At 62.3% G+C, this 21,428-nt stretch overlaps 2 protein-coding genes across 2 annotated transcripts; both read left to right on the top strand.

Annotated features, from left to right (window-relative positions):
* Nucleotides 1–5,026: 5,026 nt before the first annotated feature.
* SSTR2 (somatostatin receptor 2) lies at nucleotides 5,027–6,136 on the top strand (the record flags this gene model as incomplete). Its single annotated transcript, XM_084218575.1, has 1 exon — nucleotides 5,027–6,136. The coding sequence occupies one exon, from the start codon at nucleotides 5,027–5,029 to the stop codon at nucleotides 6,134–6,136; it is 1,110 nt and encodes a 369-aa protein (XP_084074701.1).
* A 5,474-nt stretch (nucleotides 6,137–11,610) lies between these two features.
* On the top strand, nucleotides 11,611–20,898 carry COG1 (component of oligomeric golgi complex 1; the record flags this gene model as incomplete). Its single annotated transcript, XM_084218686.1, is given in 15 exon segments — nucleotides 11,611–11,632; nucleotides 11,635–11,981; nucleotides 12,572–12,816; nucleotides 13,975–14,156; nucleotides 14,730–14,900; nucleotides 14,976–15,129; nucleotides 15,296–15,506; nucleotides 15,632–16,402; nucleotides 16,606–16,752; nucleotides 17,643–17,804; nucleotides 18,047–18,174; nucleotides 18,601–18,709; nucleotides 19,217–19,326; nucleotides 19,419–19,494; nucleotides 20,745–20,898. Coding segments are annotated over 15 exon segments (2,976 nt in total). The 3' UTR covers nucleotides 20,886–20,898.
* Nucleotides 20,899–21,428: the final 530 nt, after the last annotated feature.

Raw genomic sequence — 21,428 nt, 5'->3', positions numbered from 1 at the left:
TGGCCCCGTAATTGCTGCATCCCTCATTAGCTGCAGGGCCAGGTGCCAGCTGGGAGGGACACGGGGACATGGGGACACCCCAGGGATCCGGGGTGACGCTGTGACAGCGTGCTGGCAGGGCTGGGGACACGGGCACCCGGCAGGGCTGGCCCTGGGGACAGGGGACACGCTGCCCCCGGTGGGGGTGGCTGGCAGCGATGGCCCTGCCTGGGGACGTGTGGGTGGCAATGGGGACGGCCGTGGTGGCTCTGAGCAGGAGCATGAGCAAAAAAACTGCCACCCCCCGTCCCCAGTGTCACCTCTGCGTGTGGGGACACTTCAGCGTCACAGCCCTGCCTGTCCCAGTGTCACAGCCCTGCCTGTCCCAGTGTCACAGCCCTGCCCGTCTCAGTGTCACAGCCCTGTCTCCTCAATGTCACAGCCCTGCCTGTCTCAGTGTCACAGCCGTGCCTGTCCCAGTGTCACAGCCTTGCCTGTGTCAGTGTCACAGACCTGTCCCGGTGTCACAGACCTGTCCCAGTGTCACAGCCCTGTCCCCTCAGTGTCCCAGTGTCACAGCCCAGCCTGTCCCAGTGTCACAGCCCTGCCTGTCCCAGTGTCACAGCCCTGTCCCCTCAGTGTCCCAGTGTCACAGCCCTGCCTGTCCCAGTGTCACAGCCCTGTCCCAGTGTCACAGCAGGCCCAGAGCCCCCCAAATGCACATTAAACCCCAAAGGGACAAATCTGCTGCCCTGTCCATCAGGTGAGCGGGACCCCGCAAGGGGCGGCTCCGGGGAGCGCCGGGGCACCCAAACCCTTTGGGGTTTTTGCCCTGAGCTGTCTGGGGCAGAGGGGCACGTCCTGCAGGGCTGGGGACGTCCCTGGGAAGGGCCGGGTGTCCCTGCGGTGTCCCCTCCGTGCAGGCTGGGCTCGCGGCCGGGCTCTTTCCCAACCCCAATCCATCTGTGTCAGCCCGGAGCCAGCCGGGAATGGCGAGACGGGCGCTGAGGACACGCGGGGCTGTCCCCAAGGACGGGCCAGGCGGGGTCACGGTCCCATCCCAGGGCACAGCGGAACGCTGCCATCCTCCTCCTCCTCTCGCTCCGGCCGGGAGGGACGCGAGGGTCCCGGCGGGGGCTGTCACCAGCGGTGACATTTCCAGCTGGAACGCGGCCCGGCCGCCACAGCCAGCCCGTTCAGCCCCGGTTTGATGCCAGGACCGGCGCAGAGCCGGGATCTGCGGCCAAAGGCTGCCAAAGGCTCATCAGTGTCAGCGCTCCGGGCCGTGATTCACCGAGCTGCGGCTCCGACCGAGCGCTGCCCGGCCCCTCCGAGATCAATAAACCAATTAGGGAGGCAATTAACGGCGGGATGAAGGGCAGGGCGGCGGGGGAGGAAGGAACCGGCTGGGGGGAGCTCTGGATGGGGTGTGGAGGGGAGACCCCCGGGGTACAGGGGGGGTTGGAGGCTGCCCTGGACCCCAGGCTGTGGATGCTGCCCTGGATCCTGGGGATAGACACTGCCCTGGATCCCAAGAGGTTCGGGATGCTGCCCTGGATCCCGGCGGAGTTTGGATGCTGCCCAGGATGCTGCCCTGAATCCCGGGGGCGTTTGGATGCTGCCCCGGATCCCGGCGGGTTCCGGATGCTGCCCCGGGCGCAGGTGACGGCGCCAGCGCCTCTCCCCCGCCATCCATCAGCGCTGCAGACGCTCCCGATTAGATCTGGCAGGCACCAGCCGGGTCCTGCCGCGCCTCGGGGTGCGGGGACGCGGTCCAGACTGTTTGTCTGGCTAATTAGCTGAGAGCGAAGCCTCCCCCCAGCCCGGGCATCCCTGAAACGCGGCCAGGCCGCCTCCAGGCACGAATCAGCGGAGCCACAGAAGCCACCCGGGGCTGCAGCTGGGAAGGGAAAAGGCAGGGAAAGGGCAGTGCCAGGCCGAGTGCCCTGGGACAGAACAGCATGGTCATCCCTGCCCCTGCTGGCCTTGTCCCACGGGGCAGGGGACAGCGGGGTCTCTCTGAGGGCAGCGGGGAGGAGGGGGCTGGGACGTCACAGAGCCGCTCAGGGCCGGCTCTCCAAAGAGAGATCGTCAAGAGATGCACAGGGATCCTCGGGCTGGCTGCATGTGGCAGCAAATCCTTCCCCTCCTAGGGGACAGCAGCTGCGCCCTGGCCCAGCCCAGCCCGGCCCGGCCCAGCCCAGCCCAGCCCAGCCCTCCCTTTCCTGCCCCCGTGCCACCACGGATCCAGGAGAAAGGCCAGCTCACCCTACCCCTCCGTTGGCATCCCAGCCTCAGCTCCTTACGACACTCCTTTCCAGGACAGGGGTCGAGAGCTCTGTTTTCCACAGGGACTCTCGTGGAGCGGCTGGGAAGGGATGGCAGAAAGCTTGGAAAGGTTTTTAAAGCCTCTCTGTGGTCACGTAACCGCCGTGCCCCTGTCCCAGGGGTTATTTTGGCCGTGTGGGAAGGGGCTGTGTGTTCCTCCTCTCTCCAGCCCTGCCAGTAAATCGCTTTTCAGCGCTGTGGATGCTTCCCAGGCAAAAGGACAAAGAGGAGTTTATCTGCCAGCACCAAACCAGCTGCTGGTGCAGCGTCCCTCCGAACCAGGGACCACCCAGGGACGCAGAGCAGACTCTGCACTGGGCTTTAATTCAGCCCCAGAACCAGGCAGAATGAAAAAACATCCCTTCAAAAGGCTCAAGGATGGCTTCCTGCCTCAGGCAGCTGCTGCTGCCCTCCTCCCGGATGGAGATCAGCTCTGATCCGCTCCTCAGTACCCACCGGGCCATCATTTCATTAATTTTATGGGGTTTTTAATGAAGATCAGATCTGGGTTCAGCCAGGCTGAACTGGCTGGATTCCCCCAGCTCCCTGGCCCCGGCTTCCCAGCGAGGTGGAAGAGAGAGGCAGGGAGGGGCTGGAGCCCTGATGCTCCCCAGGCAGCCCCCCAGGATCCCTGTGCTCCCCTGCTCCAGCCCCCTGGGTTCTCTGCAGCCGGGAGAGGCCCCTGCCAGCCGGGCTGGGCTGCTCCCGGTGCCAGGCCTGGGTGACCCCGAGCCCCGGGGAGGGACCTGGCAGCGTCACCTGCTCTGGGCAGAGATTCCAGGAGGCAGCGCTGGGAATGCCCCCAGGCACGGCTGCCGAGGGAAGGACATCGCTGCTGGGCACGGGAACCAGCCAGGGGAGGATGAAACAGCTCTGGAAAGGTCACAGGGCACCAAACCCCTCCGCTGGGCTCTCCTCCCTGCTCCGGGGCCCGGAGCAGCCACCCAGGGCTCGTTCCTCGGGACACCTCGGAGATCCGATGCCCTTCACCCCCCCTTCTCTCCCGCTATTACCGGGACATTAATTCCCACATCCTCTTCAGCAGGAGCAGCTTTTTCCTGCCTCCTAAAGATTAATGAGGCTGATAACGACTCCGCCGGTGCTCCAGGACCTGATGTCTTTAGATCCGCCTTGGGAAGTGGATGGCGAAGTGAAAACGAGGAGCTCCCGGCCGCGCTCGGCAGCCTCAGCACGGGGCTCTTTGTTCACAGTCACTCTTAATTTCCTGCTCTCTATTGTCTCCTGGACAAGTGATGGGAAGAGGGGCAGGAATAGAGATAATTTAATTGCTCTCAAGATCCCAAACGAACCAGAGCAGAGGTTATCTGCCCCAAACCTCTCCTTTTTGGTCTTCGTCCTCCAGGGAGAGGCTGTGGCAGGAGCCACCTGTACTGCACAAGTGCCCAGAGACCCCAAATATTTCAGCATCACCTTCCAACCCCTCCCAGATGGGAGGACCAGCAAGGACCTGCCTTGGCTTGGCTGTGGAGGCAAGATGCGAACTCCCGGAGCCACGGAATTTCCAGCGTTCCAGGGAGCCTTTGGGGCTCTCAGGAGCCTTCCGGGCCACCCTCCATTGGGGTCACAGCACGCTGTCCTCTCCGGTGCCTCTGGAGAAGCTGAGGCCGTGGCTGGAACCAAAATGTAGCGGGACAGTGGGGAGGCAGGGCTGGAAGCAGGGTGGGCACGGGAGGGGAGGGAACGCAGCAGGGTGGGCAGGGCAGGGTGGGCAGGGCAGGGTGGGCAGTATGGGGAAGGTGGGCAGCGCAGGGTGGGTAGCGCAGGGTGGGCAGAGCAGGGTGGGCAGCGCAGGGTGGCAGCGCAGGGTGGGCAGGGCAGGGTGGGCAGGGCAGGCAGTGTGAGTAAGGTGGGTAGCGTAGGGTGGGCAGGGCAGGGTGGGCAGCGCGGGGTGGGCAGCGGAGGGTGGGCAGGGCAGGGTGGGCAGCGCAGGGTGGGTAGCACAGGGTGGGTAGAGCGGGGCGCTGCGGGCTGTCCCCGCCCCGGCCCCGCAGAGCCGCCCCGCGCGGGGCGGGGCGCAGCCGGTGCGCTGGTCCAGCGGCGGAGCCGCGCCGGGAGCGGGTGCGCGGAGCCGTGCGGAGCCGTGCGGTGCGGAACCGAGCGGAGCCCAGCGGGGCACCGGCGCTGCCGGCGCCTCCCCGGTGCCCGCCGGGCCGGGCCGGGCCGGGCGGCGGCGGGAGCAGGTGAGCGGCGGGGCAGCACCGCCCGGTGCCCTCTGCGGCGGAGACACGGGGCCGGGGCTGGGGGGCTCCCCGCAGCGAGTTCGCCGCCCACCGGAGCCGCCCGTGCTCGGCGCGCCGGTGCCGGCTGGGAGGGAAGGGGCTGCACCCGCCGAAGGGCCGGGAGAGGAGGAGGCTTTCCCCCGGCGCTCGGTGCTCCCGGGCATCAGTCGCACCCACCGGGACGCACCGGCTGAAATGATTTGTGGAGTCGTAAAGGCTCCGGGATCGCCAGAGCCAGGAGGAGCCGTGGCGTGCTCGGGCAGGCTGCTTCAGGAGGGGACATGGCCAGATGGGTTGGGAACCCCCCCCTGCAGGGAGCCTCTCTCCCGCTGAGCTTGGCAGCAGGATGGACAGATCCTCCCCAGGAATCCCTTCATTTCCATTTACTCCCTGATTTCTAGAATCTTCTCCTCTCTCCCCAGAGCCAGAGGGAAGATGACATCTCGGCTCCTCTGAGCCAGCAGCGCCCAGGGAGAGCCATGGAGTACGAGCTGCCCAACGCCACCGCCTTCTGGTTCTCCCCGGCCTCCCCCTTCGACAACTTCTCCCTGGAGGCGCCCACCAACACCTCCCAGAACGCCACGGGCCAGCACTTCGACCTGACCAGCAACGCCATCCTCACCTTCATCTACTTCGTGGTGTGCATCGTGGGGCTGTGCGGCAACACGCTGGTCATCTACGTCATCCTGCGCTACGCCAAGATGAAAACCATCACCAACATCTACATCCTCAACCTGGCCATCGCCGACGAGCTCTTCATGCTCGGCCTGCCCTTCCTGGCCATGCAGGTGGCCCTGGTGCACTGGCCCTTCGGCAAAGCCCTCTGCAGGATCGTCATGACGGTGGACGGCATCAACCAGTTCACCAGCATCTTCTGCCTGACGGTGATGAGCGTCGACCGGTACCTGGCCGTGGTCCATCCCATCAAATCTGCCAAGTGGAGGCGGCCCAGGACAGCCAAAATGATCAACGTGGCCGTCTGGGGCGTCTCCCTGCTGGTGATCATGCCCATCATGATTTACGCCGGGGTGCAGCACAACCATGGCAGGAGTAGCTGCACCATCATCTGGCCGGGAGAGTCGGGCGCCTGGTACACGGGGTTCATCATCTACGCCTTCATCCTGGGCTTCCTGGTGCCTCTCACCATCATCTGCCTCTGCTACCTGTTCATCATCATCAAAGTCAAGTCCTCGGGCATCAGGGTGGGCTCCTCCAAGAGGAAAAAGTCCGAGAAGAAAGTCACCAGGATGGTGTCCATCGTGGTGGCCGTCTTCATCTTCTGCTGGCTCCCCTTCTACATCTTCAACGTCTCCTCCGTGTCGGTGATGATCGTGCCCACGCCCGTGCTCAAGGGCATGTTCGACTTCGTGGTGGTGCTGAGCTACGCCAACAGCTGTGCCAACCCCATCCTCTACGCCTTCCTGTCCGACAACTTCAAGAAGAGCTTTCAGAACGTCCTGTGCCTGGTGAAGGTCAGCGGCATGGACGAGGCCGACCGCAGCGACAGCAAGCAGGACAAATCCCGCCTCAACGAGACCACGGAAACGCAGAGGACCCTGCTCAACGGCGACCTGCAGACGAGCATCTGAGGGGACGGCGGGTCCGTCCTGCCCGCGCCCCTCCCCGGCTGCAGCAGGGGCTGGCACCGGGGCTCAGGGCAGGAATGCCACCTGAGGGGAGGGCTGGGAGCGCCCGATGGCCTCGGGGCTCCGCTGCTGGGCTCCTCTCTGCCGGGTTGGCTTTCGAGTGCTGGGAAGGATACGGGTCAGGAGGAGCCGCCTCTCCAGGAAAACAAAGACAACTCGCGGCGACACCAAAGTGCCCCCGTGGGCGCAGGTACGGCCGGGGTCCCCCGTGCCACCCTCTGGGGCTCTGCACCTGGACACATCCGGGGACCTCAGGAGGAGCCGAGGCCGCAGGTGTGTGACAGCACGAGGACGCACCCACCTGGTGGGAGCTGCTGGCGAGCGTCCCTCCCGAGGCGACCAGGATCTTTGGGATTGCGTTTTTCCCGGGTTACTCCTTGCTCCGCCGCGTGTCCTGCCGCCTCCCCGCGCTGGGTGCCTGCCGCAGCCCTCTGCCCGGAGGGGACACGCCGGCACGGAGGGGACACGCCGGCACGGACGTGACTTCCCCGCGGGAAGCAGCTGTGCCCCCACAGCAGCTCCTCTGACGCCGCCCTGCCGTGTCCCGCTGCAGCGGAGCCCTTTCCCCGGCCCTGCCGCAGATTTTCTGCTCGGATGGAGAATTTCCCGCTTTGCCCTCCCCGGTGGCCGCTGCCCCTCCCTCCGCCCGCCCGCCCGCACCGGCCGGTCCCACGCTGCTCCGGGCACCGCCAGCGCTCCGCTCCCTGCTGGGAAAGCCTTGGAAGTGTTTCAGCGGCGGTGACACGCTGGAGAAGCCTGGCACGGGCACCTCGCGCTGCCAGCGGCTCCTGCGCCCGGCTCGGACCGGGGTTTGTCCGGCCACGGCTCCGAGCATCTCTGGGCTGACGCCTCCCTGCTCCTTCCAGGCAAGTCACGCCGGAGGCAGGGGCGATGGAGAGGATGGGGACGGGCAGGGGCGGCTGGCGACTCGCTCCCCACCCTTGTCCAAGCCGAAGGCAGCGGGCAGAGCAGACAACGGGGCTCCCGGGATGGGGAAGGGCACGGCGGCGCGGATCCACCCCCTGGATCGTGCACTGTGTGAGGGGTGGCGGGGCTGGCCCCACACCCGCTCTGTTTGCCTTTCCAAGACTGTCCCGAAGCGTTCGGCTCTGTCCCTGTCCCTGTCCCTGGATGCCCTCCCAGCTCGGGATAAACCCGGGGCTCTGACCCCCCCCGAAGCCCCTCCTTGGCCAGCGCAGCAGGAGCTGCAGGGAAAGCCCAGGGGAGAGGGAGAAGTGGCGGCTTCCTGCCGGAGCCCCCGGAGCAGCGGCTGTGCCAGAGGCCGGATCCGTTCACAGGCCCCCGCTGCGGAGCCGAGCCGTGGGAACGGGGCTTTGGGCGGAGGGAGCAGCCGGGGCTCGGTCCCCTGCCCTGTGCCACCCACCCTGGTGCCACCATCCCCGCAGTCCGAACGGCGTGGGAGGTGGGGCGGCAGCAGTGCCACCTGCCCTGGGGCGCCGCTCGCTCAGCCGGGCCGTGCCCCATCCCACAGCACCGGCTCCGGCCGAAGTCTGCCCACGGCTGTGCCCAGCTCCTGCCGCAGATCCCAGCCCGGGCCATCCCATCCGGCTGTGCCACCCCTGCCAGCTCCCAAAAAGGGCTCGGTGCCAGGCTGGGTACCTGCTCCTGGCTCTGCTGGACGCTGCATTTACTGCAAGACAAAGCAGAGCCATGTCAGCAATCGTTTGCTTTTAACTCTTTCCTGCTCCTCCGAGGAACAGTGCCAGCGTTCAGGTGCCCGTGTGTGGCACCTCCCTGTGCCCTGGCTGGGCACGGAGCCCGGCCCGGAGTGGGGAGCGCGGCTGACCCCGGGCTCGGGGCACGGCGGTTCCCTGCTGACGCTGCAGGAATTGCAGCAGCAGCAGCTCGGGGCACGGCGAGAGCGGCCGGGGAGGGCCGGGAGCGGGGCTGGGCTCGGTGTCACAGCCGCAGCGATGCGTCAGTGCCGCCGTGGGCACTCGGCGGGGGCGGTGTGTGCGCGGAGGGCGGGCGTGTGATGATGGGGAGGGGGATGTGTGATGGGGAGGGGGATGTGTGATGGGGAGGGGGATGTGTGCAGCCCCCAGCACTCACCTGCAGCCAGGCCAGACCCGATTTGCCGGTGTCTGACTCCGTCCCAGCCGTGTCCGTGCAAGCCCTGTCACCAAAATCCCCATGGATGAGGGGGACACCTGTTCCCAGCTGTATCCCCACAGGAGCACCTCCCTCTGCGCTGGTTTGATGTGGAAATACAGAAATCCTGGGAATTCCCTGCCCAGCTCAGCTTTGTCCTGGCAAACCCCCAGGCAGTGCCACTTTGGGTGCTCAGAGTGGGATCTGAAATGCGTCCCCGCTTTGCTGGGCTGGGGATAAGGGGTGAGGTGAGGAATGAGGGGCGTGGGGCACTGCCACCAACATCCCAAAGGCCCCCGAGGCAGGATGCAGCAGGGCAGGGGCACCAGGTGGTTCCTGGGGGCTACCAGGGCTCTCCTTGGCCACCTTTCCACAGCTCACCGAGGAAAAAGGGCAGGAAAGCAAAATGTGCTGCCTTGGAGTGCTGGGAGGGAGCTGCAGCACGGCCCAGCAGTGGCTGTAAAAGCAGCAAAATAAAACCTTCTGCTGTTCATTGCTGACTAATAAACATCAGCCCCGCTGCTGCCGCTGCTGCTGCTGCTGCTGGTAATGAAGTTTTCCTTCCCAGCCACTTGATTTTAGTGGGAACTTGACCTCAGATTGGATCTGCTCTGCACAGCCTCTCAGGGCTGCTGGTGGCGGGGTGAGGAATCTCTGCTGGTGACTGCAGAGCCAAGAGACTGAGCCTGCAAGTGCTTCACACCCAGACTGGGATCAGTGACAGCTCCCTGGAGAGGCAGGGAGGGCGTTTTCCCAAATCCCAGGTGATGGGAAGCACGGATTGGGGTGTGCCACAAACTCCCTGGGCTGCCTGGAGCTGGGTCACTCCTGCACCAGTCCCAGCAAGGCCTCCCCAAAGCCCAGGGGAGCCAATTCCCCTTTTCCTCCTCCCCACTGCTTCCCCAGAGAGGCGCAGGGGTGGCTCCACAGCTCGCCAGTCCCACGGATCCCCCTGCACAGAGACATCCCTGCTGTCTCCCTCCTCATCCCCGCGTCCCCTCAGACCCAGCCGGGCTCTGGGAGCTCTTCTGGCCGGAGCCCTGCTGTGCTCCAGAGCCAAATCCTGCTCAGGTGGGCAGGAGGGGCTGGGGCTGCACCTGGAGCCCTCCCAGAGCATCTCTGCAGCTTCTCGTGCTGGCTCCAGCACTCCTTGGACTGAAATAATCTCCTGCTGAACTGCAGGGCCGTGTGTCCCACCCTGTCTTTGGGGGACCCTCCACTGGGAGCTCCCAGAACTGCCCAGGGTCCCCATCCCAGGTGAGGAGAGCTCCCAGGCTCCGATCCAGCCCCAGAACTGACCCCAAAGTGCTCAGGGAGAGCCTCCATCCCCTCCCTGCCGCTGCTCCAAGGGGGAATGGCCAGCAAAGGACACAGCAGACCCCGAGGCTGCCTTGCTGCTGCTGATTCTGGAACAGACTGCTGCTGCCCAGCCCAGGGCACCCCTGCTCTCCCTGCCAGCCTCTGGCACCTGCCCGTCCTGAGGGATTCCAGCTCCACTCCCTGCTCGCTCCAGGGCCGGGACTGTGAGAAGCCAGGACAGGAGAGCCAGCCTGGGAGGATCCTCCTCTTATACAAACATTTCATATTTCTAAAAATCGAAACTTAAACCACCAACACTCCTCCAGCTGTGTCCCGACCAGGAAGTGCTGAGGGCTGCAAAGCCTGGCCACTCCCTCCATCCCTCCATCCCTCCATCCATCCATGGATTCCATCCCACCCCACGCCGTGTTTGACTGTAAATACATGTAAATTGTATATCCTGGGTGTGCCCAGGGGCTTTTCTGCTCACTGGCACAGCCCCACAGGGCACCTTTGGCTCTCTCCCCGTGTGCCAGGGCGTTGGTGGCACCGGGAGGGACCACAGAGGCCACTGCCACTCTGCCAGGTGACTCCTGCAGGGCAAGGGAGGTGTAGGGAGGTCTCTGTTCCCTGCAGGGACCCCAGCAGCACTGCCCATGCCCCGTGTCCCCAGCCATGCCCCGTCAGTGGCTCCGTGGTGACCAGGACGTGCCATGTCCCTGCTCCCAGCCCTGTTTTCCTCCCTGGCAATCATTCCTCGGTGTCCCGGTGTGGGACTGAGCCTCCCTGCAGCAAATGTTCCTGACTGCCACGGTCTGTGCCACGGGGAGGGAAATAAAAGATTTTCCTACAGTTTCTGGTTGTTTGTGTGCGTTGGAGCAGCGGGACACGAGCCAGGCTTGGACACCTCCCTGCCAGAGCATCCCTGAATCGTTCAGGTTGGAAAACCCCTCAAAGATCACTCAGTCCCACCTTGGCACTGCCCAGGCCACCACTGTCCCTGTCCCCAAGTGCCACATCCACACAGCTCTAAATCCCTTAATTCAGGGATGGGGACTATCCCTGTCCCCAATGCCACATCCAGAGAGCCCTAAATCCCTTAATTCAGGAATGGGGACTGTCCCTGTCCCCAATGCCACATCCAGAGAGCCCTAAATCCCTTAATTCAGGGATGGGGACTGTCCCTGTCCCCAATGCCACATTCACAGAGCCCTAAATCCCTTCACCCAGGGATGGGGACTGTCCCACTGCCCTTTCCACGAACAAATTCCCCCCGATGTCCACCCTGCCCCTGCCCTGGCACAGTTTGGGGCAGTCTCCTCCCGTCCTGTCCCGTTTATCAACTCCTATAAACAAAAAGTTCTGCTCTGAGCAGCTGCGCAGCCCCACAGCACGGACACGGCCCACGCAAACCAACAAAACACCTGGGATTTTTTTCCTTCCCCTCCCAAGTTCCAGCACAATCGGGATTTGGGCACAACAGCCTCACCCCGAGCCCGCCCGCCCTGCTGCAGCCGCATCTCCCGCGGAGCTGGATCCTGCCTGGCTGGATCTGCCTCTCCCTCCAGGGCTAGAAGGGACCTTAACGCTCAATCCCATTCCCGGATGGATTTGGGGGGAATATCCCGCTGCTCAGAGCGGTGCTTTTGGAAGGGGAGGACGGACAAACACCCCCAGCCCCGTTCGAACCAAGCCCGCCCACCCCGAAACCGCCCGGGGTGTGTGGAGTGACAGCGGCACCCGCAGGCCGCGGAGCGCGACCCGTTTCCCGGGAAACGGGGAAGAAAAAGAAAACGCGATTAAATAAATAAACAAACTATAAATAAAATAAACAAAGCGGCGTTTGCTCCCCTCTGGCCGCGTCGCCCTGGCAACGCGGCTGTGCCCGGCACAAAGATGGCGGCGCTGCCATGGCAACGGCACCGGGGGTGGGGCCGTGCCCGAAACAAAGATGGCGGCGCTGCCATGGCAACGGCACCGAGGGTGGGGCTGTGCCCGGTACAAAGATGGCGGCGCCGCCCCGCGGTGACGCCGGAAGCACCGCCCCCTTCCCGTGCGCAAGATGGCGGCGGCGGCCCCGCCGGTGAGGGCCGGGCCCGGTGCCGGTGTCGTGGCGGCGATGGCGGCGCGCGGCGCCGAGGCCGAGGCGCTGTTCGAGGCGCACACGGCGGCCGAGCTGCGGGCGGTGGAGCGGCGGCTGCGCGCCGGCATCGAGCAGAAGCGGGAGGAGCTGCGGCAGATGGTGGGCGAGCGCTACCGCGACCTGATCGAGGCGGCCGACACCATCGCCGAGATGCGGCGGAGCGCCGAGCGCCTGCTGGGCGCCGTGAGGGGGCTGCAGCGCGGCGGCACGGCCCGGCCCGGCCCCGCCGGCACGGTGAGCGGCACCGGGGGCGGCCACAGAACCCTTCGTGGCCTCTTTCTCCCTTGGACCCACTCTTTTCTCCCCACTCCATCTCCCTACCTGGCCCCTTCCCTTCTCCCGGCTCTTTTCACACCTTCCTCTCCTCCTCCGCATCCCTTCTTCTCTGCACTCACCCCCTGTTCTTGCCCCTTTTTTATTCCCCCGTCTATTCCCCCATCCCCTCTTTCCTCCCTTGGATCCACTCTTTTCCCCCACTCTATCTCCCTGCCTGGCCCCTTTCCCACCTTCCCCTCCTCCTCCACCCCTTCTCTCCATTCATCCCGTATTTTCGCCCCTCTTTCATCCCCCGTCTATTCCTCCATCCCCTCTTTCCCCCTTGGACCCATTCTTTTCCCCCCACTCCATCTCCCCGCCTGGCCCCTTTCCCACCTTCTCCTCGTCCCCATCCCCTCTCCCCTCATCCCCTCTTCTTGCCCTATTCCTTCTCTCCCCCTTGGATCCACTCTTTTGGCCCCTTTCCCACCTTGCCCTCTCCACCCATCCCGTATTTTTGCCCCTCTTTTACCGCCCTATCTATCCCCCATCCCCTCTTTCCCCTCCAGGTTCGCCCGCCGGCTCACCAGAGTTTCTACGGGGCGGCGGCGCAGCTGAAGCTGCTGCTGGAGGTTCCCGAGCAGGTCTGGGGGGCGGTGGAGGGCGGCCGCTACCTGCCCGCGGCCCGGCTCCACCTGCTCGGGGCTCACCTGCGCCGCCAGCTGCAGCTCGACACCCCCCGAGCCCGCTCCAGCGCCGTCCTGGCCCGCTTCCCCATCCTGCTGCGGCAGGTGGCGGCCGCCAGCCACCTCAGGTGTGCCGGGAGGGGGGCTTGGCAAGGGCTGGGTGGGCTGGGTGAGGTGGGGGTGGGTCCCTGGCACAGGTTACACTGTGAAATTTTGGCTGTCCCATCCTGGAAGGTGGATGAGACTTGCCTGGTTTAGGGATTGGGAAGGGCTGGGTGAGGTGGGAAGGGCTGGATGAGGTGGGAGTGAGCCCCCGGCACAGGTTATCCAGAGAAGTTTTGGCTGTCCCATCCTGGAAGGTGGATGAGACTTGCCTGGTTTAGGGGTTTGGAAGGGCTGGGTAAGGTGGGAGCGAGCCCCTAACACAGGTTACATTGTGAAATTTTGGCTGTCCCATCCCTGGAAGTGTCCCAGTGCTCCATCCTGGAAGGTGGATGAGACTTGCCTGGTTTAGGGGTTTGGAAGGGCTGGGGGAGGTGGGAAGGGCTGGGTGAGGTGGGAGTGAGCCCCCGGCACAGGTTACCCAGAGAATTTTTGGCTGTCCCATCCTGGAAGTGTCCCAGTGCTCCATCCTGGAAGCTGGATGAGACTTGGAGCAGGCTGGTTTAGGGATTGGGAAGGGCCGGGTGAGGAGGGGATGAGCCCCTAGCACAGGTTACCCAGAGAATTTTTGGCTGTCCCATCCTGGAAGTGTCCCAGTGCTCCATCCTGGATGCTGGATGAGATTTGTCTGCTTAGGGATCTGGAAGTGCTGGATGCTGAAGTTCCCCCCCAGCCCAAAGCACTCCCTGTCAGTGGGACTCGCTCAGACACAGGGAAGGCAGCACAGAAATCAGCTGCAGCAAGGTGGGAGAAGAATTCTTGCCCTGTGCCAGGAGGCTGTGCCCGAGGCGGCTGGATCCCACAGGAGAGCCCAGGGCAGGTGCCAGGCTGGGAGCACAGTGCCCCAGGAGTGCCCTGGAAAGCTGGCAGGCAGGGAGAGAGGGATGTGAGGGAATATCCCACGGCCAGCAGCACGTCCTGGCAGCTCCATCAGGTCCATCAGGTCATGGGACAGGACTGACAGGGATTTAGGGAGATTTAGGGAGCCTGGCACAAAAACCATCTCCCCAGTCCTGCACTACCCAGATACAAGTGGCACAGTGTGGAAGGACTCCCACTTTGGCAGCCACCACACGAGCCCTGCTGGTGGCTCGGGCAGTGACTCCCACTGGTTCCTGTGGCAGATCCACCATCCTGCAGGAGAGCAAGGCCCTGCTGCGCTGCCCCACGGGCTCGGACCAGGCGGTGGCAGAAGCCCTGTGTGCCATCATGCTGCTGGAGGACAGCTCCCCACGCCAGGCCCTGGCTGACTTCCTGCTGGCCAGGAAACTGGCCATCCAGCAGCTGCTCAACCAGCCCCACCACGGTCAGTGCCACGGGGAGCTCGGGGGCAGCCTTCCCTTCGCCTCCTCCTGCCCCCAGAGCAGGGATGGGGGATTCCCATAAATGGGAATATGGGGATTCCCATAAATGAAAAGATGGTGAATGGGAAAATGTGGGATTCCCATAAATTGGGAGGATGGTGAGTGGGAAGATGGGTGATTCCCATAAATTGGGAAAGTGGTGTATGGGAAGGTGGGAGAATCCCATAAATGAGAAGATGGTGAATGGGAAGATGGGTGATTTCCATAAATTGGGAAGATGGTGAATGGGAAAATGAGTGATTCCCATAAATTGGTAAAGTGGTGAATGGGAAGGTGGGAGAATCCCATAAATGAGAAGATGGCAAATGGAAAGATGGATGATTCCCATAAATCTCATGGTGGCAGGGACACTGCAAAACAGCACAAAAATTACCAGTTCTCAGGGGCTTAGGCCAAGCCCAGCTGCAATGGGACATGAGGCTGAGTCCTTTGCCCTCCAGCCCTTCTTGGAAGGGATCACAGTGCCACTGACCTGTGCTGAAGGGCTGCCTTGGCTCAGAGTCACCTCTCTGCAGGCGCAGGTATCAAAGCTCAGGTGTGTTCCCTGATGGAGCTGCTCAGCACCACGCTGTACCAGGCCCACGCTCTGTTCTACACCGTGCCCGAGGGCACGGCCCCGGAGCCAGCCCTGCCCTGTGGATTGCTCTTCTCCACCCTGGAGAGCAGCACGGGCCAGAACCCCGCAGGTGAGGCCTGCACCTGCCCAGGTGTGCAGGCAGGAGGGTGCCCAGTGCTGGGCTGAGCCCTGGCTGTGATTGCAGGGAGAGGAGGGGTGCTGGAGGAGGATCTGAAGCTGAGCAGCTGGTTCAAGTACCTGCCCGAGTCCGTGGTGGAATTCCAGCCGGCCCTGCGGACCCTGGCACACCCCATCAACCAGGAGTACCTCAGGGAGACCCTGCAGCAGTGGATCAACATGTGAGTGGGACAGAGCAATCCCAGCCTGGCTGCCTTCCTCCTCACCCCCTCATCCTCCTCATCCTGCACCCTGATTGAGCAGCCAGAGGCAGCGCAGCACACCCAGCAGCCGGGCACCGTGTGCCAGGGCCTCACCCCGCTCACAGGGGTGAAACTGTGCCTCCAGGTGCAGCGATGACATCAGGACAGGCGTCAGGACCCTGCTGGTGTACGTGAAGAGCATGAAGGGGCTGGCAGGGATCCGTGATGCCGTGTGGGAGCTGCTGTCCAGCGAGTCCAGCAGCCACAACTGGGAGGCCGTGTGCCAGCGCCTGCTGGGCAGGCCCGTGTCCTTCTGGGAGGAGCTGCTGCAGCAGCTCTTCCTGGACAGGCTGCAGGTGGGTGCTGTGCCCTGGGCAGCCTTGCTCTGCACCCCCAGGTGTTGTCTCACCCAGCTCACAGTGCCCTGAGGGTGTGTTTTAGTGGCACATTGAAATTTGTTTTTCTCCTGGTTCCGTTGCAGACTCTGACCAAAGAAGGCTTCGACTCCATTTCAAGCAGCTCCAAGCAGCTGCTGGCTGCAGCCTTGCAGGAGTTGGAAGTGAAAGGTGGCAGCGGTGCCCTGAGCAAGCAGATCCAGCTGGAACACAACGTGGCCCTGTTCCTGTGGTCGGAGAGCCCCGGGGACCTGCCCGGGGACGCGGCGTGGGTCAGCGTGGGGCAGCGCGGGCCCTTCGCCAGGAGCGGGCTGGCCATGAAGGCGCAGGCGCTCACTCCCTGCGTCCAGAGCTTCTGCTCCACTCTGGACTCCAAGCTGAAGGCCAGGCTGGAGGATGTCCTGTCCTACCTCCCCGGGGACGACCCTGTCCCCAAGGAGCCCGCGGCGCCACCGCGCTCCGCCTTCGACCGCTTCGCCGACGCCGGCACCGTGCAGGGGCTGCTCCGCGAGCGCTGCGCCGCCTGCGTCCAGCACCTCCTGGGCTGCGTCCAGGAGCAGCTCCAGAGTGCCCAGAGCCAGCTGGACGCCCCTGGGGACGCCGGGCTCCACGCCGTGCTCTTCATGGCCAGGCTGTGCCAGGCCCTGCCCGAGCTGTGCCCTCACCTGCAGCGCTGCGTGCTGGGCCGGGCGGGCGGCGCGGAGTCGGCGCCCAAGGAGCCGCGCTCTGCCAAGAAGCTGGGCAAAGGCAAAGCCCAGGAAGTGTCCCCCGAGCTGGCCAAGTGGCAGGGGGTGAAGGCAGAGCTCCTGCAGCAGAGCCTGGTGGCTTATCAGCTCTGGAGCTCGGCTGTCACCAAAGTAAGGAGCAGTTTCCCTCCTCAGAGATGGTTTTGGGGAGGGTTCCCTGGCTGGGGCTGCCCAGAGCTCCCTGTGCTGCTGCCCCATCCGAGGGGTGTCCATGAGGTGCACTTTGGGGGTGCAGCAGGTCCCAGGCAGGGTGGGCTGGCTGGCCTTGGCCCTGTTAGAAGTGTCCTGTGATCGAGGCTTTCATTGTGCTCCAGGGTCTGGTTCAGTGCTTCACCCACACGTTGCTGCTCGACACAGCTGGCTCCGTCCTGGCCACGGCCACCAACTGGGACGAGATTGAAATCCAGGAGGAGACCGAGTCTGGGAGCAGTGTGACGTCCAAGATCCGGCTGCCTGTGCAGGTATGAGGAGCAGCCTGTGGGAGGAGCCCAGCACTGGCTCCAGAGCCACTTGCTGAGCTGCTGGGGAGGGTGTTTGGTGTCACCAGCAGAGGACAAACACTCTGTGGTGCTCTTTAAGACACTCACCTCGTGAGGACAGAGGTCAGAGGAAGGAAATAGGTCATTGTCGCTGTTTATCTCTATGAGTAAAGTTGGCCCAGATCCTGTAAAACTGAGCCAGAAAAGGACTTAGGCCTGGTTTAAACACAGAGGAGAGAGGTTCCATGGAAGTTTGATGCATTGAAGGACAGGGCTGCAGTTTAAACACAGGGGAGAGAGGTTCCATGGAAGTTTGATGCATTGAAGGACAGGGCTGCAACAGAGGGACTGTGGAAGCCTAAGGGAGCTGAGGTGTGTGGCTTCCCAAGGGTGTGGTGGTGGCACATGAAGGACAGAGCAGGTGACAGAGGGGAGGAGGGCCAGGAGTGAGTTCTGTGTTTGCACAGCACGGGAAGGGGTGGACAGGGAAATGCAGTGAGCCTTATCCAGTCAATTCTGTTATCTGAGGGGAAAAGCAGCTGGGTGAGAATGCAGGAGGCCCAGGAGGTGAGGGAGGGACAGCCCCAGGGAGTGGGTGGGCAGAGCAGGGTCTGTGCAGACGGAAGATTAACAGGCAATTCTCTTCTCAGTGCACTCAGTGTCTGGTAAAGTCTTTGGGGAGCTTTGGGAGCTGCTGTAACCCAAAATCTGAGGTGTCAGTAACCCAGACCCTGTGAGGTGCCTGAGCCAAGCTGTGGGCAGAGCTTTGTGGCTGCTGAGGAAGTGGGACACTCCCACCACCCAGCTGAAGGGACCTGGAGGGGAATGGAATTTACAGAGCAACTGCAAATAAACTCTGTTCTCCTGCCCAGCCCTCGTGGCACGTGCAGTGCCTCCTGTTCAGCCTGTGCCAGGAGGTGAACAGGGTCGGTGGGCACACCCTGCCCAAGGTCACCCTGCAGGAGCTGCTGAGGAGCTGCATGGCAGAGGTGCTGGCTGCCTATGGAAAGCTGGTGGAGCAGAAGCAGGAGAAGGTACCTGGGTGTGGGATGGGAGGGAGAAGGTGCCTGGGAATGCAGGGACACATCCAGCTCCTGGAACAGAAAATGCCTGTCCTGACAGCTGGAGAGGGGACGCCCTTACACTCACCCTGCTGAGGCAGACACCAGATTTCACACTCTGGTTGTGCCCTGGGGTTGGTGTTCTCCAATGGTGCCTCTTGGGCAGCCTGCCCTGTGCCAGGGAGGAGCCCCATTCCTGCCTGTCCCGTTTGCAGAGGCCAGACAGCTTCCCCCTGACCCAGAGCAGGGCTCTGCAGTTACTCTACGACCTGAGGTACCTCAGCATCATCCTGACAGCCAAGAGTGAGGACACAAAACCCAGCAGGATCAAGCAGGACTCCGGGTATGGCACATTCTGGGGTTCACATCCTCCAGCAGTGCTTTGGGGGGCCCTGAACCAGTGTGAGCTCCAAGCTCTGACCCTGCACAAACACTGAGCTCATCCTCAAAACAGAGGAGGGCTGGGGCTCTGTGACCAGGGGCTGAGGCAGTGGGCTGGTCCCTCTCCTTGTGTCCATGGGATACCCTCAGAGGGTGCCCCTGGACAGAGCAGTTGAGCTTCTAGCCAAGAGTTAGAGCCTTGGGGGTACCACGGGGAGCAGTTCCTGCTGCTGGGGTTGTGTAAGAGCTGGAAAGCCTTGGGGCAGCTGCTGTTCTGCTGAGTAATTCCTGCTGTGCTCAGTCACCCCAGACAGGAAATCCCTGGCTGCTTCAGAGCTGGCATCACCAGGATGTCACCCCTGACAGGAGCCCTGTGCTCTGCCTGCAGGATTGAGAAGGTCATCGACTTCCTGGAGGGACACATCGATCCCTTCGACCTGGATGTGTTCACCCCACACCTGAACAGCAACCTGAACCGCCTGGTGCAGAGAACCTCGGTAGGGAGCGGGGCTGGAGCAGCAGGGACACTGCAGAATGCCTTCAGCAGGGCAGCTGGGCTGCCTTGGGGCTGCTCAGTGCCTCAAGATAAGCACTGGCACTTGCCTGGCAAGGGGAAGAGCGTTCAGTGCCAGCTGGAGATAAGAGGAGCTGGCTGAGCCGGCCCCGCGTGTGGGGCTGGCTGAACTTTATCTAACAGGATTGGCTGGAGCTGTGCAACACTAATTGGGTTAAGTAGTGCTGAAACAGGTCTGGAACTCAACTGTGGGAATAATTAAACACCAGAGTTAAGAGCGGGGAGGGACACACTTCGTGCTCACACTCAGTGCTGAAGGTGTGCCAGGGGACTGACTAGGTACTGCGGGGTCAGCTCTGCAGGAACCCCAGATCCAAGCAGCTCTGCTGCCTTCCAGCTCCTCTTCCCCAAATCCTGCTGCCTTCCAGCTCCTCTTCCCCAAATCCTGCTGCCTTCCAGCTCCTCTTCCCCAAATCCTGCTGCCTTCCAGGTTCTCTTTGGCCTGCTGACTGGGACAGAGAACCAGTACACGAGCAGGGGCGGCGCTCTGAGCTCGCAGGAGCTCCACAACATCCTGCCCTTAGCATCCAGCCAGATCAGGTGAGGCACCCAGCTCTTCCAGGCATTCTCCTGCCTCTGGGAAGCTGCTCTGGAATCGCTGCTTCCCACATTTCTTTCTTCCATTTCTTAAGGTTTGGACTCCTGCCACTGAGCATGTCGAGCTCACGGAAGAGCAAGTCCACTGCCAGGAGCACAGAAAGAGTCCAGGTTGGTGTTTGAACTGAGCTGTAAAAATAGGAATATTTTCCCAGTATTCACTGTCCCCCTGACACTGGAGTTTATGGGCAAAGAAGAAAGTAGCCAAACATTATTTCACCTGATTTTTATTTTCAGTAAAATGAATCATCATGGCAGCACAGCAGGGGATGGGGTGGATTTCTCCAGGAGCCTCCAAAACCCCACCCACCCTTTGCCCCTGTGGTTTTGGGGCCACTGCTCTGTGGCAGGCAATAACCACTGCAGAGGCAGTGAGGGCTTACAGGGATGAGGGCAATGCATCACAGACAGCTCATTAAAGAGGGCTGCAAGAAAGGCTCAAGGACAGTAGCTAATGCTTGAACTCCTTTGCAGTGGGATGCTGCCCTGTAACCCCGAGGAGGCCTGGCCAGGTACCCCAGCTGTGTGAGGAGTGTCCTGCTGCTGCCCTGCTGCTGAGCTGTAGCAGCCAATCTTTCTGTTGCTCCATTTCCCCCAGTTTAAAACATCTGCTTAGATGGAGCTGTGTGTGCTGGGTGAGAGCCAAGGAACACCTCACTGCTGTGGGAAGCAACAATTAATGTTTCCTTTACTTATTACCAGCCCAATCTATCCCTGGTGGTCTTGGCAACTGGGACAAGTTGTTGAGTTGATAAGAGCCAAGACAAAGAGGCCAAGGCCTGGTTTTACCAGTGTCATTTGAGATGATGTTCGATTTGCAACTCTCCTTCTCCATTTCTTGGAGCCCTTAAGGACCAGGCCCAGCAGAAGGGGTGTTTAAAAGCCCAAAACTTCCCAGCAAAGGTATTCCTTACTCTCACAGCTCAGCTGGACTAGAGCATAGAAGTGTGCAGTGATGTCTGGCTCGTTCTGTCACTCCCCTCAGCTGCTGTGCTGTGCTCAGCACACCCGTGTCCTGTGCTAGCCACACTTGCCAGGATCCCTGACAGATGCTTGCTCCTTCTTCAATGCTAAAACTCTTCTGGAGAGGTTAAAATCTGCAGTTCTCCAAGAACAGCTCCTGCAAGGGCACCAGCTGTGCTTCCACCACGCTGTGATGCCTTGCTCTGAGAGCAGCAGCCCCTGTGCTGCCCAGAGGGTTTTGATGAGTGTTCACTGGGGTTTTATGAGCATTGAGTGACATCTGCCAAGTGCCTGTTGCTAGCGGCAGCGAGGTGTGCGTCAGTGCCACCGCTCGGGGTGCTGCCCTGTGCTGTTGAGGGGACAGAAGGAGAGTCAGAGTCACTTTTGTTTTCCCAAAGGGACAGGCTGCAGCTGCTGTGCTGCCCAGGGAGGACGAGGCACGGCCGGGCTCGCTGTTCCGGCAGCTCCTCACCGACGACGAGGACACGGCCGCCCCGTCCCTCTTCAAGCTGGGCTGGCTCTCGGGCATGACCAAGTGAGGCAGCAGCCAATAAAACTGCTCTGGTTGTTTCCATCACTGAGATCTGTCTGTCTGTCCCCTCGGTGACACCTCCGGGATTGGCAGTGCTTCCCATCCTCAGAGCAGGGCGTGGCACGGGAAGCAGGCACAGCTTGGATTGTCCTTGTCCCCTGGCTGCTGGAACAGAGGTGGAGCTGCTCTTTCACCTCCTAGCCTTACTTTGTTAAAGTCAAATTAAAGGGGAAAAAAAAGCCAAAACAACCTACACACTAACAGAAAACAAAACATTTCACAGCTGGAGAGGGGTGCTGGAGCCGGCTAAGATGCCTGTGGCCTCCAGGCACCACCACCCTGCTCTGAGAGGCCCCTGCAGCACCTGCCCGACCTGTCCTGGCTCTAATTTCACATTTCCCTTCCAGTCCTGCAGCAGTGAAGCTCATGAGAGAAGCCTCATCACCCTGAGCTGGGTGGGAGCTCACAGGCCTAAGCACCTGTACTCGCTGCTCCTATTCTCACTAACTCTAAATGCTTAAAAAATTATGTTGCCAAATCATTTTTTAAC

Source organism: Fringilla coelebs (assembly GCF_963513975.1).
Source record: "Fringilla coelebs genome assembly, chromosome: 19".
Lineage (NCBI taxonomy): Eukaryota > Metazoa > Chordata > Aves > Passeriformes > Fringillidae > Fringilla > Fringilla coelebs.
This window is presented reverse-complemented; position numbering and strand designations above follow the sequence as displayed.